This window comes from Lampetra planeri, chromosome 47, assembly GCF_965212315.1.
Source record: "Lampetra planeri chromosome 47, kcLamPlan1.2.h2, whole genome shotgun sequence".
NCBI lineage: Eukaryota > Metazoa > Chordata > Hyperoartia > Petromyzontiformes > Petromyzontidae > Lampetra > Lampetra planeri.
Window position 1 is genome coordinate 3,625,053 of NC_136153.1, and position 14,518 is coordinate 3,639,570.

The window sequence follows — 14,518 nt, forward strand, 5'->3', positions numbered from 1 at the left end:
TTATTTTTTACCTACGTGACTTTACCGAAAAACCTAAGAGTATGTGTCGTGTTTGTTGTTGTGACGTTCTTACCCCGTGCCCCTACTGGACATCTGTGAAAAAGAGCTTGATAGCTCATCGGATTCCTCCTCCAGAATAAATAAATATTCCGATTTCGATCAAATTCACCGCTCCCCAAACCACCCCCCAACAGCCTCTGCCCTCCACCCAGCAGCAGTGAAAGTGGCTGCACGTGCACAGTTCGTCTATGATCGGCATGTCGCGCGTGGTGGGGTAAAGTGTGGGCACTCCACACTTTACAAAACGTCTGCGCCAGGGTGGAAGAGTAGGCCAAAAATTAACCCGTAAAAACAACGTTTTTCACTATAAATCCTTTATATGCGTGGCATCGGTTTTATTTTATTATTCATTTCTGTTTTTCTTGAGTAAGAGTTTCATTTTTATCACATTGGTATTTTAAATTAAATATAATATTTTTTTTCCTAAAAAGTGGAACATTTTGGAAAAAAAATTTCACGAAAATAAATTGTCACGCACAACGAGTCTGTGTGCAAAATGTCAGCTCGATTGGATCACGGGAAGTGGGTTAAAAAACGACCGAAAGATTTGCACGGTCGTAAGCGCGCAAGCAAGCAAGCAAGTGAACTTAATATAAAGGATTAAAAAATACCCTCCACTAGAAGGGGCTCGAGAGAGTGGAGGTACCCCCCTCCCGCCACCGTTGCTACCAGCGGTGGCATGAGCTAGCTGTTGCAAATCTGAACATTTACCTGTTGCAAATGAGCATTCAACATTGTGTACAAATAGACAGCATGGCAGAACGACAGAGTTCTTGTAAGAAAAAAAATATTTTAATTAAAAATTCACGACGCAATTAATTATCTCAATCACGCTCGTCCCAAAACAAATTTCAGAAAACAAACTCCAAGGCTAATCAATTCCGACACTGGGACAACTAAAAACAAAGATTCCCCGTATAGCCTTTAACAGACTGTTGGGGCAAGTGCTGTTAGCGAGCACCTATGAAGGCCGGCACAGCACAAGAAGTGGCAGGTGGCCAAAACCACGCCCGGCCACCTTTGTCTCCCCGATGCTGATGTTCACACACCGCACCGGTTGCAGTACTCATTTAAGGCTGAGTCGACCGACCGAAGCAGGGGAGGAGGCCCAACTCTGGGCTCACGCGTTCTTGTAGCCGCAGTGCCCTAACCACTGCGCCACCGCTCCCCACTGTTAAACAAGAACCAATACAAAGATCCCACCTTAAAAGCTTCAACAGGTTGTTGGGGCAAGGGCTGTTAGCGAGCACCTATGAAGGCCGGCACGGCACACGAGGGGGTGGGTGGCCAGCACCACGCCCGGTCGCCTTTGTCTCCCCAGTCGCGATGTTTTTACACAACGCACCAGGTACTCATTTGAGGCTGAGTCGACCTAGGAGAGGCCCGTGACCTGTTCAGATAATCGTCACCGGTGTTGGCCGTGAGCGGGAATCGAACTCGGGTCGCCGGGTTCGTAGCGCAGCGCGCTAACCGCTACACCACCGCTCCCCACACACACGCACAACCACATACAACCTAGTCATTAAATAAAGAGCGAGACCATCCCTTCTCGCAGTGCAACACAAAAACAAAACAACACCGCCGCAGCCTCCTGTCCGCCGACGCGCATTCGGGTCGTGTCGCCGCGCCGTGCGTCGTTTTCCACGGTGTCCGACGTTTCGCTCCACGTGCCGGGCGACCTCCATCAGGAACCAGCCATCACCGGCGGCGGCAGCAGCAGCAGCAGCAGCATCCAGCGGCGCGAAATCGTTCGGGGAGCACGGTAAAAACAAGCGAGCGGCTCCGTCGAGTTCCCGAAGAAGCCCCTGCCGCGGAACGTGGAGCGAAACGTCAGACAACGCGCCGCTGGGGGGTTTCACCGCTGAAGAGGGCCGGCCGGGAGGGCCGCGAAGGCCCGGGCGGCCGCGTGCCTCTCGGCCACGTTATTCGACGGCACGACGAGGGCCGACCGAACGCGACGCCGCGAATAACGAAATGAATCCGTACTTTTGGTCGAACACCATATGAGACGAGGCTCCAAAGAAAGCTGTCTCTGGTGTGGACCAATCAGTTCCAAAGACAATGCATAAATTATTGTTTTTTGTTTGCATTTGACTGCAAGTATTGTGGTTAATGTAAACATGATTCCTTGCAAAAAGTGTCAGTTTTGTTGCCAGAAAAAAGGGGAAAAACCCTATTAGTATATTTTGGTACTGGCAAAGGAGGTCCCATGATGAATCCGTACTCGTTGGTTCTTTCGTGACTTTACCGCAATAATCAAAGAGGATGGATTCCTGCAGTCACGAAAGCTTCAAATCGAGATCAAAATAAATCCGCTCCACGCTCGCGCAGGGCGGCCAACAGCAGGCGACACCCGGAGATGAACGATCGTCGACTCATTTTCTTGGTTCTTTCGGTAAAGTCACGTAGAATGGAAATAATAAAATAATAAAAATAAACATTCAGACTCTGTCGTCTCAACAGAGCTGTTCTTCACCTGAGGACGGTTGCTTGCGTTGTGGCCGAAACGTCGTGAGAATTATTTTATTATGTTTTATTTTTATTATTTTATTTTTTTCATTTTACGTGACTTTACCGAAAGAGCCAAGAAGATGAATCCCTGCAGTCACGAAAGCTTTAAATCGAAAACGATCGTCGACTCGTTTCCGCATGTCCTCCCTGCCACCACCATCACCTCCTCCATCATCGTCATCATCATCAATCAGCCACGATCTATCCACTGCTGGACGGGCACCGTTATTACGTGCGTTCAATTCACAAGGTGTCGGCTACTCCCAACACTTGCAACCCAGTACATCATCGTCGTTATCATCATCAGCCGTAGGTTATTCCACTGCTGGATGAACGCCTCTCCCCTCCCCAAAGCAGCCGTCATCTCCTACGGTGGCGCGATACGACGATCCGTGTGGCTCCTGCCCATTTCGGGCTCATTTCGCCGCTCCGTCTCCGCAAGCGGACGTGCCGCTTGGCGGCGGCTCCACGGATCGTCTCGAGCACCCTCCTCCACGCGACACGCCGCGCCCAGTCACGCTTACTCTCCTCCACGGTTACGTTTTCATCCCCACTCTTTTAAACTAAAACTAATTAGTTATTTTTTTTTTCATTTTACCAGGTTAAGGCGCACTGAGTTATAGACGTTTTTTTTTAAATAAGCGATCTGGCCACAAATGATAGCTCAACCAAGTGGCTTATCGCGTGGACATTTAAAGTATCCGGAATACTCTAAACACACTTTGGGTCTCTATGTACGTCTACGTGAGTGTCTGGGTCTCAGTGTAGGTCTATGTGAGTCTCTGGGTCTCAGTGCGGGTCTATGCAAGTCTCTGGATCTCAGTGTTGGTTTACGTGAGTGTCTGGGTCTCAGTGTGGGTCTATGTGAGTCTCTGGGTCTCAGTGTGGGTCTACGTGAGTCTCTGGGTCTCAGTGTGGGTCTATGTGAGTCTCTGGGTCTCAGTGTGGGTCTATGTGAGTCTCTGGGTCTCAATGCGAGTCTATGTGAGTCTCTGGGTCTCAGTGTGAGACCCAGTGTGGGTCTATGTGAGTCTCTGGGTCTCAGTGTAGGTCTATGTGAGTCTCTGGGTCTCAGTGTGAGTCTATGTGAGTCTCTGGGTCTCAGTGCGGGTCTATTTGAGTCTCTGGGTCTCAGTGCGGGTCTATTTGAGTCTCTGGGTCTCAGTGCGGGTCTATGTGAGTCTCTGGGTCTCAGTGTGAGTCTATGTGAGTCTCTGGGTCTCAGTGTGGGTCTATGTGAGTCTCTGGGTCTCAGTGTGGGTCTATGTGAGTATCTGTGTCACAGTGTGGGTCTATGTGAGTCTCTGGGTCTCAGTGTGGGTCTATGTGAGTCTCTGGGTCTCAATGCGGGTCTCTGTGAGTCTCTGGGTCTCGATGCGGGTCTATGTGAGTCTCTGGGTCTCAGTGTGGGTCTATGTGAGTCTCTGGGTCTCAGTGTGGGTCTATGTTAGTCTCTGGGTCTCAGTGTGGGTCTATGTGAGTCTCTGGGTCTCAGTGCGGGTCTATGTGAGTCTCTGGGTTGTGTAGGACGCGTCGTGGCTAGCAGGATAATAACGGAGTGGCAGCAAATAAGACGGAACGCGCCCGAAAGGAAGTCCGCCACGGAGACGGAGCGATGCAATCGGTAAATATGCAGGCACTGGGTGGATCGTTCATTGATGCGCGCGATCGTAATTTGCGGCGGTGGTGTCTTCCTTTCATCCGGCAGTGGATTGACCATGGCTGATGATGACGACGACGATGATGACGATGGTGATGACGATGGTGGTAGCCTCTTATGGCACAACTGGTTACAATATCCGTTCCTCCTACAGGGAATAAAATTAAAAAAATAATATCCTTCTCTTCCACTAAACGATGTAAACAGATGCAGGGACTAAGCGCAAACTTCATACATATATATATAACACACAAAACATCATCCGCTATAGAGAAACACAAACACACAGACACACAATGAAAAACAAATATCCCTGTACGTAACAATGAACAAAGGATGCGTCTGCCAGTCACAGCATTTTCCTGGATGGGTTGTGCGTCGCAGTACAGATGTGATCTGTATATACGCGCGCGTGTGTTGACCTTCGTTCACACCGTGCGTAGCCAACCGTGTTAATCGGAGGTGCGGGGAGGGGAGCACAACAAACTAAACACAAAAAGCAGTTCTCTGTAGAGCTTTAGAACCGCTGTGACCGTAACGAAGCAAGGGACCTCTGCTACTGAAGTTAACGTGCGACACACGACCTCGGAACCATCCATGGGACATTTTTTTTTGCCAGTATTGAAATGATGAGTAGGGCTTTACCGTTTGTGGCAATATAACAGGAGGTGTAAATATGTTCAAATACAACATAGATACAATCTAAATTTATTTTTATTTTACCAGCTAAGGCCCACTAAGCTGTATAACAATTCTTTGTCCTGGCCACAAATGATAGCTCAACGAAGTGGCTTATCACGTGGAAGTGTACAGTACGCCAAATATTCTAAGTGCGTGTTTCGAAATATTGAGGGGAACACGGAGGACCCGGAGAAAAATCCACGCCACCACGGGGGAGAGCGACACGCAAACTCCAAATATACAGCAGGCATCAGGGTCGGGATCGAAGCCCCGACCTCCTGCATACCAGGCGAGGCAGATAACATCTCGCCCCCGTGGCATGCAAGGCATTAGCCATGCATACTTGTGGCAAAATATGCCGCAAGTAAGGGTGGTTAATGCAGACTTGATGGCATGTTTTGTGTTATAAACCAGTGACCACGAGTTCAATTTCCGCTCATGGCTGGGCCTCCTCTAGGTTGACTCAGCCCTAAATTATTATCCGGCGTGGTGCTGGCCACCCATCCTCTCGTGTGACGTGCCGGCCTTAATAGATGACGGCACTTGCCACACCAGCCTGCTAAGGCTATACAGAGCGGGGGGGGGGGGGACCTTTGTCTTTGTACTGTAGCCTGCGTATTTGTTGAAGCGGGGCTGAATTTCAGCTTGGTCTACCAGCGACCGGCAAAAAATATATGTGCCTCAGCTACAACAGTCACGTGCCAGCTACTCAAGTCTACCAGCGACCCGGATAATTCACACTGGGTGAGAAATTAAGAGGCTGGGAAAAAAAAATAAAAAAGCATTTGAACCAAAATAAAAAAAAATACAGCTGACCCCCCCCCCCCCACTCCCGTGGTGCGGTGGAGTTGCCAACCGTCCCGGTTCTCCCCGGGGATCGTCCTCGTTCACGAGGCAGCAGCTTCTTGGTTCTTTCGGTAAAGTCACGTAGAAGGGAAATAATAAAATAATAACAATTAAACATAATAAAATATAAAAAATATAAAGCTTGGAGCTTCGTGGTGCTTCACTCTTCACCTGAGGACGGCTGCTTGCGTTGCAGCCGAAACGTCGTGATAATTATTTTATTATGTTTTATTTTATTATTTTATTTCCCTTCTACGTGACTTTACCGAAAGAACCAAGAAGATGAATCCCTGCAGTCACGAAAGCTTTAAATCGAAATTTGAGGCAGCAGCTGTTTGTTAGTTGCGTGATAATAAACACAACAACAACAACAACAAGGATAATCCACCACTCAAGACGATGCGTGCCCACGTAGTTCTCCCCCCCCCACCCCCTCCCCATCTTCCGCGACCGTGAGAGATTATTCCTCTTCTCCCCGCGCTGCATCTTGGATTTCGTTTGCCATGTCCATCAGACGGAAGGGTGGCAACCCCAGGCTGATCTTGCTGGTTTTGACGATCGAACGCGGCGCTGAGCATCGCTCGTGGTCCAACCTCAACCGCACAAACCATGGCAGCAGTAGATGCGGATACCGGATGCACAAATGGGAAAAATTAAAATAAAAACTCTCCAGTAGCAGTGTGCCGTGACTGTTGGTCATCCAGAACGGACAGTAGCAACGCGTAACGACGCAATGCCCCCGATCCACGAATGACGAAGAAGGAGACATCACGGCGACACGCCACCACTGCGCTGCTCCTGATGCTGTTGTCTGTCTTGGCTTTATTTTGGTGATTTTCGAAAAGTTTTTTGGTTTGGCCATGTTTGTTTGTTGTAGTACAGAGTTAGACTGATGGCCTTAATCTAAGTTGTCTTGTGGTTGTTGTTGTTTGACTTGCATCCCACTGGGATATTTGCACAGGGTTGGTGTACGGTGATTTTTCTGCAATATTTTTCTGTCTTTTCTTGGATTTTCTGTTTGCACATAGTCACTTTAAGATGTTTTCTCGTTCATGTTTTTGTTAGTTGCGGTTGCACCCGATTCAAGAGCCGAATGGCTCACAGGGCTATACCTAATAAAATGAACTTTGAACTTTTAATGTGAAATCGTAGCCGGTGTTCTGCATCGACACCATCGGCCGCGCGAAAGAGAGATCGCTGATCATCACGATCGCCGTAGCCGCTCGGGAAGTGCCGGGCAGACGTTGGTCGGTTCAGCTCTCGCCCATGATCTGGTCCATGAAGACGGTGGCGATGGGCGGGAGGGGCGGCTGCTGATGCTGCTGCTGATGCTGCTGATGCGACGTCGCGTGCTGGGCGTAGTGCAGGGCATGCTGGGAGCTGTAGAGAGCCGCCCTGCTGTCGTACATGCACTGGGACAGGGAGGCATCTGCGTCGCCTGTCAGACAGCGCACACGCACGCACGTGTTAGATAGACAAAGACAAAGATCCCCCGTAGAGCCTCAGCAGGCTGTTGGGGCAAGTGCCGTTAGCGAGCACCTATGAAGGCTTAGTTGTAATGTTTAAACTTCGTGGCAGGTACTTATTTGAGGCTGAGTCGACCTAGGGGAGGCCCGGGACGAGTTCAAATAATCGTCCCTGGTGATAGCCGTGAGCGGGAATCGAACCAGGGTGGGCAGGTTCGTAGCGCAGCACGCTAACCGCTACACTACCGCTCCCCAGAGACACACGCGCACACACACGCGCGCACACACACACTCGTGTCAGATAGACACACACACACGTGTTCGACAGGCACACGTATTATGCACACACACACATGTGTGAGACACACATGCATGATAGACAGACACACCCACGTGTAAGATAGATACACACATAAGTGTTTGACAGACACATACACACATACATATGTCAGATAGACATGCACACACACCTGTCGTCCTTCCCATTCGCACAGTTGGCTACGTACAACGCGAAGGAAGTTCAACGTACATACATAGACGCACACGCACACGTGTTGGATAGACGCACACGCACGTGTTGGATAGATGCACACGTGCTAGATGGGCATGCACGTGTTAGATAGACACATGCAGTCATGTGACCGAGATACACATATTAGAAAATAATATGACAAAAATTCTAATGTATAATGCTCATTCCATCCTAAGATCCCAATACGCAAGGCATGAACAGCAGGAAACGAAAACAGAACCTGGGGCAACGGGTCAAGCTGGAGAGGGAAGGCCACTTTAAAGAGATGGGCCTAATGATGAAAGTAGCCTGGTATATGTTTGTGTGTCTGTTAATGTGCGTGGGGGGAGCGGTGGTGCAGCGGTTAGCGCTACGCTGCGCTATGAACCTGGCGACCAGGGTTGGATTCCCGGCCAACACCAGTGACGATTATCTGAACCGGACCTGGGCCTCCCCTAGGTCGACTCAGCCTCAAATGAGTACCTGGTGCGTTGTGTAAACATCGCCACTGGGGAGACAAAGGCGGCCGGGCGTGGTGCTGGACACCCACCCCATCGTGTGCCATGCCGGCCTTCACAGACGCTGCTCGTTAACGGCACTTGTCCCAACAATCTGCAAAGGCTGCACGGGGGATCTTTGTCTCGTGTGTGTTTGAGCCGACTCGAATCTACCCAGGGGAGGTGCAGCACTGGTTCAGATGCTCGCCCCAAACGAGCCCCCGGTGCGCCGTGCAAACATCGCCACTGGGGAGACAAAGGCGGCCGGGAGTCGGTTCTGGCCACCTCACCCCATCGTGTGCCGTGCCAGCCTTCATAGGCGCTCGCTAACGGCACTTGCCCCAACAGTCGTTTAAGGCTGTAATGGGGGTCTTTGTCTTTGGGGCCGTCCATAAATGACGTCACGCGATTTTGGACGATTTTTGCCCCCCCCCCCCCCTCGTCACACGGCGTCACAAAAAATCAGACCCCCCCTCAAATATAACGTCACAAAGCTCTGCCCCCCCCAAAAAAAATTAAACATGCTTCAAATCGCTTTAAACTATTGTCATTGTAGTGCGTATTTAATGTGGCGCTGCACTCTGATGTTGTAGGCGAAAACATTCATCAAAAAATCTATTTAATTAAGTAGAACGTGTTGTCTATATTTATTTAAAGTTGCGCATATTGACGTGACGTCACATTTCTCAACCCCCCCCCTCCTCGTCACGCATCGTCACAAATGTCTGACCCCGCCCCCCCCCCTAGGTGCGTGACGTCATTTATGGACGGCCCCATTGTGTGTGTGTGACAAGGCCCCAACAGCCTGCGCACGCAACACGGATTGTGATCGTCGCCACCGCCTTTGGTACCCCTTCCTCACCCGCGGACGAGCAGCAGCCATACTCCTCATCCGCCTTCCTCGCCCCGTAGCAACCGTCGTCAGCCTTGTGGTCGCCGTAGTAACCGTGATGCTTGCCGTCGCCGTAGTAACCGGGAGGTTCTCCGCCGCAGAGCAGGCCCAGGGGGTCGGGCCGCTCCGGGGCCCGCGACGCGCCGTGGCAGCTGATGACCGGCACGGCACGGCCGGCTAGAGCGCCAACGCCGTAGAAGCCTGCGCGGGGAGGGGGGGGGGCACCATCGGGTCGGCCGTTACTTCATTCGGTCTCTCGCACGCACGCACGCACACGCAAGACAAAGATCCACCCCCGGTATAGCCTTAGCAGACTGTTGGGGCAAGTGCTGCTAGCGAGCAGCACCCGTTAACGCTCGCAGTCACTCACTCGCGTTGATCCGCTCCACTCTCAAATCACGCAAAGACAAAGTTCCCCCATATAGCCTTAGCAGACTGTTGGGGCAAGTGCTGTTAGCGAGCAGCACTCGTTATCGCTCGCAGTCACTCACTCGCGTTGATCCGCTCCACTCTCAAATCACGCAAAGACAAAGTTCCCCCATATAGCCTTAGCAGACTGTTGGGGCAAGTGCTGTTAGCGAGCAGCACTCGTTATCGCTCGCAGTCACTCACTCGCGTTGATCCGCTCCACTCTCAAATCACGCAAAGACAAAGTTCCCCCATATAGCCTTAGCAGACTGTTGGGGCAAGTGCTGTTAGCGAGCAGCACTCGTTATCGCTCGCAGTCACTCACTCGCGTTGATCCGTTCCACTCTCAAATCACGCAAAGACAAAGTTCCCCCATATAGCCTTAGCAGACTGTTGGGGCAAGTGCTGTTAGCGAGCAGCACCCGTTATCGCTCGCAGTCACTCACTCGCGTTGATCCGTTCCACTCTCAAATCACGCAAAGACAAAGTTCCCCCATATAGCCTTAGCAGACTGTTGGGGCAAGTGCTGTTAGCGAGCAGCACCTAATGAAGGCCGGAACGGTGCACGAGGGGGTTGGGTGGCCAACACCACGCCCGGCCGCCTTTGTCTCCCCAGTGACAAAGTTCACACGTCGCACCCGGGTACTCATTTGAGGCCAAATCGACCTAAAATCGTAAACCCAAACGGCACACCCCTTAACCACTCACCTCAAGCACCACCACCTCGAACCCCAAACCCCCTCACCACCCTAACGCACAACCCCCGTGTTCCTCTAACCAGTGACATAGCTAGGATATTTTGCGCCCGGGGACAAACTATAAAATTGGCGCCCCCCCCCCCCGGCCCCCCCGTTTAATCACAAACCAAAATGTAATTACATGACATGTAGGCTGTGTGTGGCGGGATATATAAACTTTTAAGCTGAGGTGTAGATGTGTGCGGTAGTTTCAGGCTACCGCGCCCGCCGCAATAAGTTATAATGTAACGTCGTAAGCCTCATTTTGGCGCCCCTTTACCTTGGCGCCCGGGGCCACATGTACCCCCCTGCCCGCCCCTAGCTACGCCTCTGCCTCTAACCCCCTGACCCTCTGAACCTCAATGCCTAACTCCTCCCCCCGGCCCCCACCACCGCTCCCTCCGCGTGGTCACCTGGGCCCGTGGCGGTGCACGAGAACCCCGCGTCCACGCCGCTATCGCCCCCCGCGCTGCCCATCGGCAGCCCGTAGCCGTAGCCGCCATCAACTCCGCAACCGCCACGCGGCCCCGTCGCGAACGCCGCGTGGCCGTAGGCGGCCCCCGTGTGGAACGGTGGCGGCGGCGGCGCGTAGCCTCCTCGCTGGCGGAACGGCGACGTGGCGTAGACGTGGCCTTGCGAGGCCTCGCGGCCACCGCCGCCGCTGCCGCTGCTGTTGTTGGTGTTGTTATGACTCCTGCTGCTGCTGCTGTCGACGACGATGATGTTGTTGTTGCAGACGCTGTTGCCCGTACGGTTGTGGTGGCTGTTGTTGCCATTGCTGCTGTCTTGGTGCTGATGGTGGTGGTGGTGGTGGTGTTGCTGTTGGTGGTGGTGCAGCTGTAGCTGCTGCTGCTCGTGGTGGTGGTGGTGGGATCGTCCGTAGCTGCTGCCGGGATAGTAGTCGAGGGAGTCGTCGTAGGCCGCCTCGGCGTAGCCGTGAGCCGGCGGGGGGGCGGCTGGCGCGACCTGGGGGGGCCCCGGGCCGCAGCGGCCCCCGCCGCGCTCAGGGGGGGCCGCGGGCCGGCCGAACGACGGCGGCGGCGGCTGGTTCATGATGACGCTGCCGCGGCTCAGCAACAGCTCCGGGTGACCTGCCGGGTAGTCTGGGCGACGAAACCACGGGGGCGTGAGTGCGCGACGGGGGTTAGTACGTGACTAGCGTTAGTACACGATGGGCGTTAGTACACAACGGCGTTGGTACGCGACGGGGGTTAGTTCGAGACTAGCGTGAGTGCACGACAGGAGTTAGTACGCGACCAGCGTAAGGACGGGACGAGCGTTAGTGCGTGACAGCTGAGTGATGCCGAGGTTGCATCCACGATGCACGTTTATAACGCACCACGGCGGCATGGGGAGCACTTCATCCAGCAGTGGATAGAGCATGGCTCACGACGACGACGACGACGATGACGACGACGATGATGACGACGACAATGATGACGATGATGATGACGACGACGATGACGACGATGATGACGATGATGACGACGACGACGATGACGGCGACGATGACGATGACGACGACGATGATGACGACGATGATTCCAAGGGGCCTCACCTGCAAGAGTCGCTTCGTGGCTTCCCAGCATAGAGGAGTAGAGGCCGCATCTCATGGGTGACAGCTGCTGATGATGATGCTGCTGTTGTTGCTGCTGATGATGATGTTGCTGTTGGCTTTCGTGGTGGTGGTGGTTGTGGTGGTGGTGCCTCTGCTGGTTGTGGTAAGCGTGCTGATGCTGCTGTTGCTGCTGTTGCTGCAAAGGTTGCAGCAGAGCCGGAGCAGTGGACTCGCGTTTGACCCTCTCGGGCCCTGGGGTCAGGGCCAAGCAAGCCTTGGCCCGGCTCGCCAGAAAGCACGAGCTGGGGGTGGCGCTGAGGGTAGTGCGGCTCGCGTCTGGGTGGTGCACGGGGGGAGGGGGGGTGGCAAGGAAGGTCAGGGGTCAGCTTCGTTATGCCTGCACCACAGACTCGTGTGTCCGTGTGCATGGAAGGCAGACAGCGCGTACGTGTGAGTGCGAGACAGACACCTCCATTGCGCGTGTATTTGTCGAGCAGGCTCTGCTGCTCCTGCTCCTTGTGGTTGTTGAACTGAGTCTCCAGGGCGAGCAGGATGTACTCGTCCAGCAGCATGCGGATCAGGTGAAACGAGCCTGCCAACACACACACAGAGGCAGCGATCCCACCCCGTCCGCCCCCCGCGTAGCCTTTAGCAGTGGCCTGAGCGAGCGTTGCCTACGAAGGCCGGCGTGCCACGCGAGTAGCGTGGGTGGCCGCACGAGTCGAGCGCCACATATTCGTTTGAGGCCGAGTCGACCTAAGGGAGGCCCAAGGCCGATGCCAACTGGTGCCAGCGGTCGCGGCTCGTGGCGCAGCGCTAACCGCCGCTCCCCGATTGAACGAAGACAAAGATCCCCCGCGTGGCCTTGAGCAGGCCGCTGGGGCGGGTGCTGTTCGCCAGCACCGTCACCCTGCTGCCTTTGTCTCCCCACAGCTGACGATTTATTTTATATTTATTTATTTTCCGCACCAGGTACATATTTGAGGCTGAGTCGACCTAGGGCAGAGGTTGGCAAACCGCCGCCGCATGCAGCTCTTGAAGGACTGCTCCTTCGTGACCGTTATTTATTAAGCAGCACCGTCTCGTATTCACGTTCCATGTTAACCCCTTATCAGTGCCCTCCCTTATCACAGACCAATTCAGACCTTATTGGTCACCCCCGTGCCCCTGATGAATCTCAACGTTCATCCTACGAAGTCCCCATCACGAGGGAGAAACACAAACAAATAGACAAAAACAATGTTGTTGTTGCCCGTATTGAAACGGCTGTACGCCGTATGGACCTGAAAACACAATTTTCCTGTACAAGAACACGGGATAGAAACCGTACGGGTTGACTGCGGTGTATACCGCACCAGGTACACATTTGAGGCTACCTACAGCAGAGGTCGGCAAACCCCGCGGCTCCAGAACCGCATGCGGTGGCTCCTCCAGCACTGCTGCTTCGTGACGTCTCGTCGGCTGAGTCGACCTAGGGGAGGCCCAAGTCTGGTGCGGGCACTCGCCGCCGCTTCACCGCGCAGACCCATTGCGGCTCTTTGAAATTCCGAGTTACTTTTACGGCGTTCAAAAAGAAAATGGCTCTCATTGTTATTTCGCTTCGCCCCGACCCCTTGACCTCGGGGAAGCCTCAGGGCCCGTTCGGTGCGGGCGGTCGCGTTCGATCGCTGCCCGCCGCCGCACGTACGCACACGGGTACACCGGTGGGGCAACGCGGCGCGCCATGGACCCTCCGGCCCAGTTGGCCGCGGCCGCAGTTGCACCGACCTACACTCTGGGCGGCCCACGTCACGAGCGACCTGCGCCGACGCGTCGGACGGATGCGACGTTCGCCGTCCCCTCTTTATCGATCCGCTGCCGGATGAAGGTTCGCCCCGCAAGCACTCGGGCACGCTGCTCGGCGCGGGTTGAACGCGATGCTCGCGGAACGCGGAACGTGTTGGGGCGAATATTGGGGTGAGTGAGTGGGTGAGTGAGTGGCTGGGTGAGTGTGTGAGTGGCTGGGTGAGTGAGTAGGTGAGTAGGTGAGTGGGTGGGTAGTGCTACTCACCGATGACGGAGTTCTGTTCACTGCCAACAATCTCAAACCACGGAGCGACTTTGGGCCAACATTAGGCCAGCGGTCGCGACTGCGTGCCAACGGCGTGCCAAACGTAGGGTCCGACGATCTGGCTGTCGCCTGGTGAAGCCGGTCATAATAACTTGCGAAACGTCGTACTCAGATTGTAAATGTTGTGGCTAGGCTCTCCAACACACAACCGGTGTTGCTGTACTAGTGACGAATTGGCCACGTTCTGTTCACGTGACACAACCTCATTAAATTGGCTGTGTCGGGTGGTGACGGGTTTATCCACACATTATTATATTTACCCCCCAAAAAACCTCTATTATGGTCCAACGATCTCAACCACGCTGCGCCAACGTTGGCACCGGGACAGGCCGACCGACCGACCTCCCTGCTCGACTATCTACTCCCTCCTGCCTAGCTCCCCGGGTCTCGGAGGAGCCCCGCCGGCGACGATAGGCCCGCGCTCACCGAAGCTGGAGGCGTTGTTGAGCGTGAGGCCGTGCATGACGCGCGCCCCGAAGAAACTCCAGCGCAACAGGAAGTCCTGAGCCCTCTTCTTCAGCGTGCGCCCGTTCTGCTTGCTCGGCTGCTCGGACGACACATAGGCGAGGGCGATGGTAAAG

General features: G+C 53.9%; 1 protein-coding gene across 1 annotated transcript in view; it reads right to left on the bottom strand.

The window, feature by feature from the left end:
- Positions 1-830: 830 nt before the first annotated feature.
- Positions 831-14,518, bottom strand: part of LOC144733444 (DNA-binding protein RFX6-like) — a 40,020-nt gene continuing 26,332 nt past the window's right edge. The window contains exons 14-20 of the mRNA XM_078615352.1: positions 14,364-14,481; positions 12,297-12,419; positions 11,828-12,163; positions 11,236-11,372; positions 10,683-10,869; positions 9,095-9,325; positions 831-7,196 (exon numbers count right to left, since the gene is read on the bottom strand). Of these exons, the coding sequence (XP_078471478.1) occupies positions 7,012-7,196; positions 9,095-9,325; positions 10,683-10,869; positions 11,236-11,372; positions 11,828-12,163; positions 12,297-12,419; positions 14,364-14,481 (1,317 nt within the window). The 3' untranslated portion in view covers positions 831-7,011. The remainder of the gene's footprint in view (positions 7,197-9,094; positions 9,326-10,682; positions 10,870-11,235; positions 11,373-11,827; positions 12,164-12,296; positions 12,420-14,363; positions 14,482-14,518) is intronic.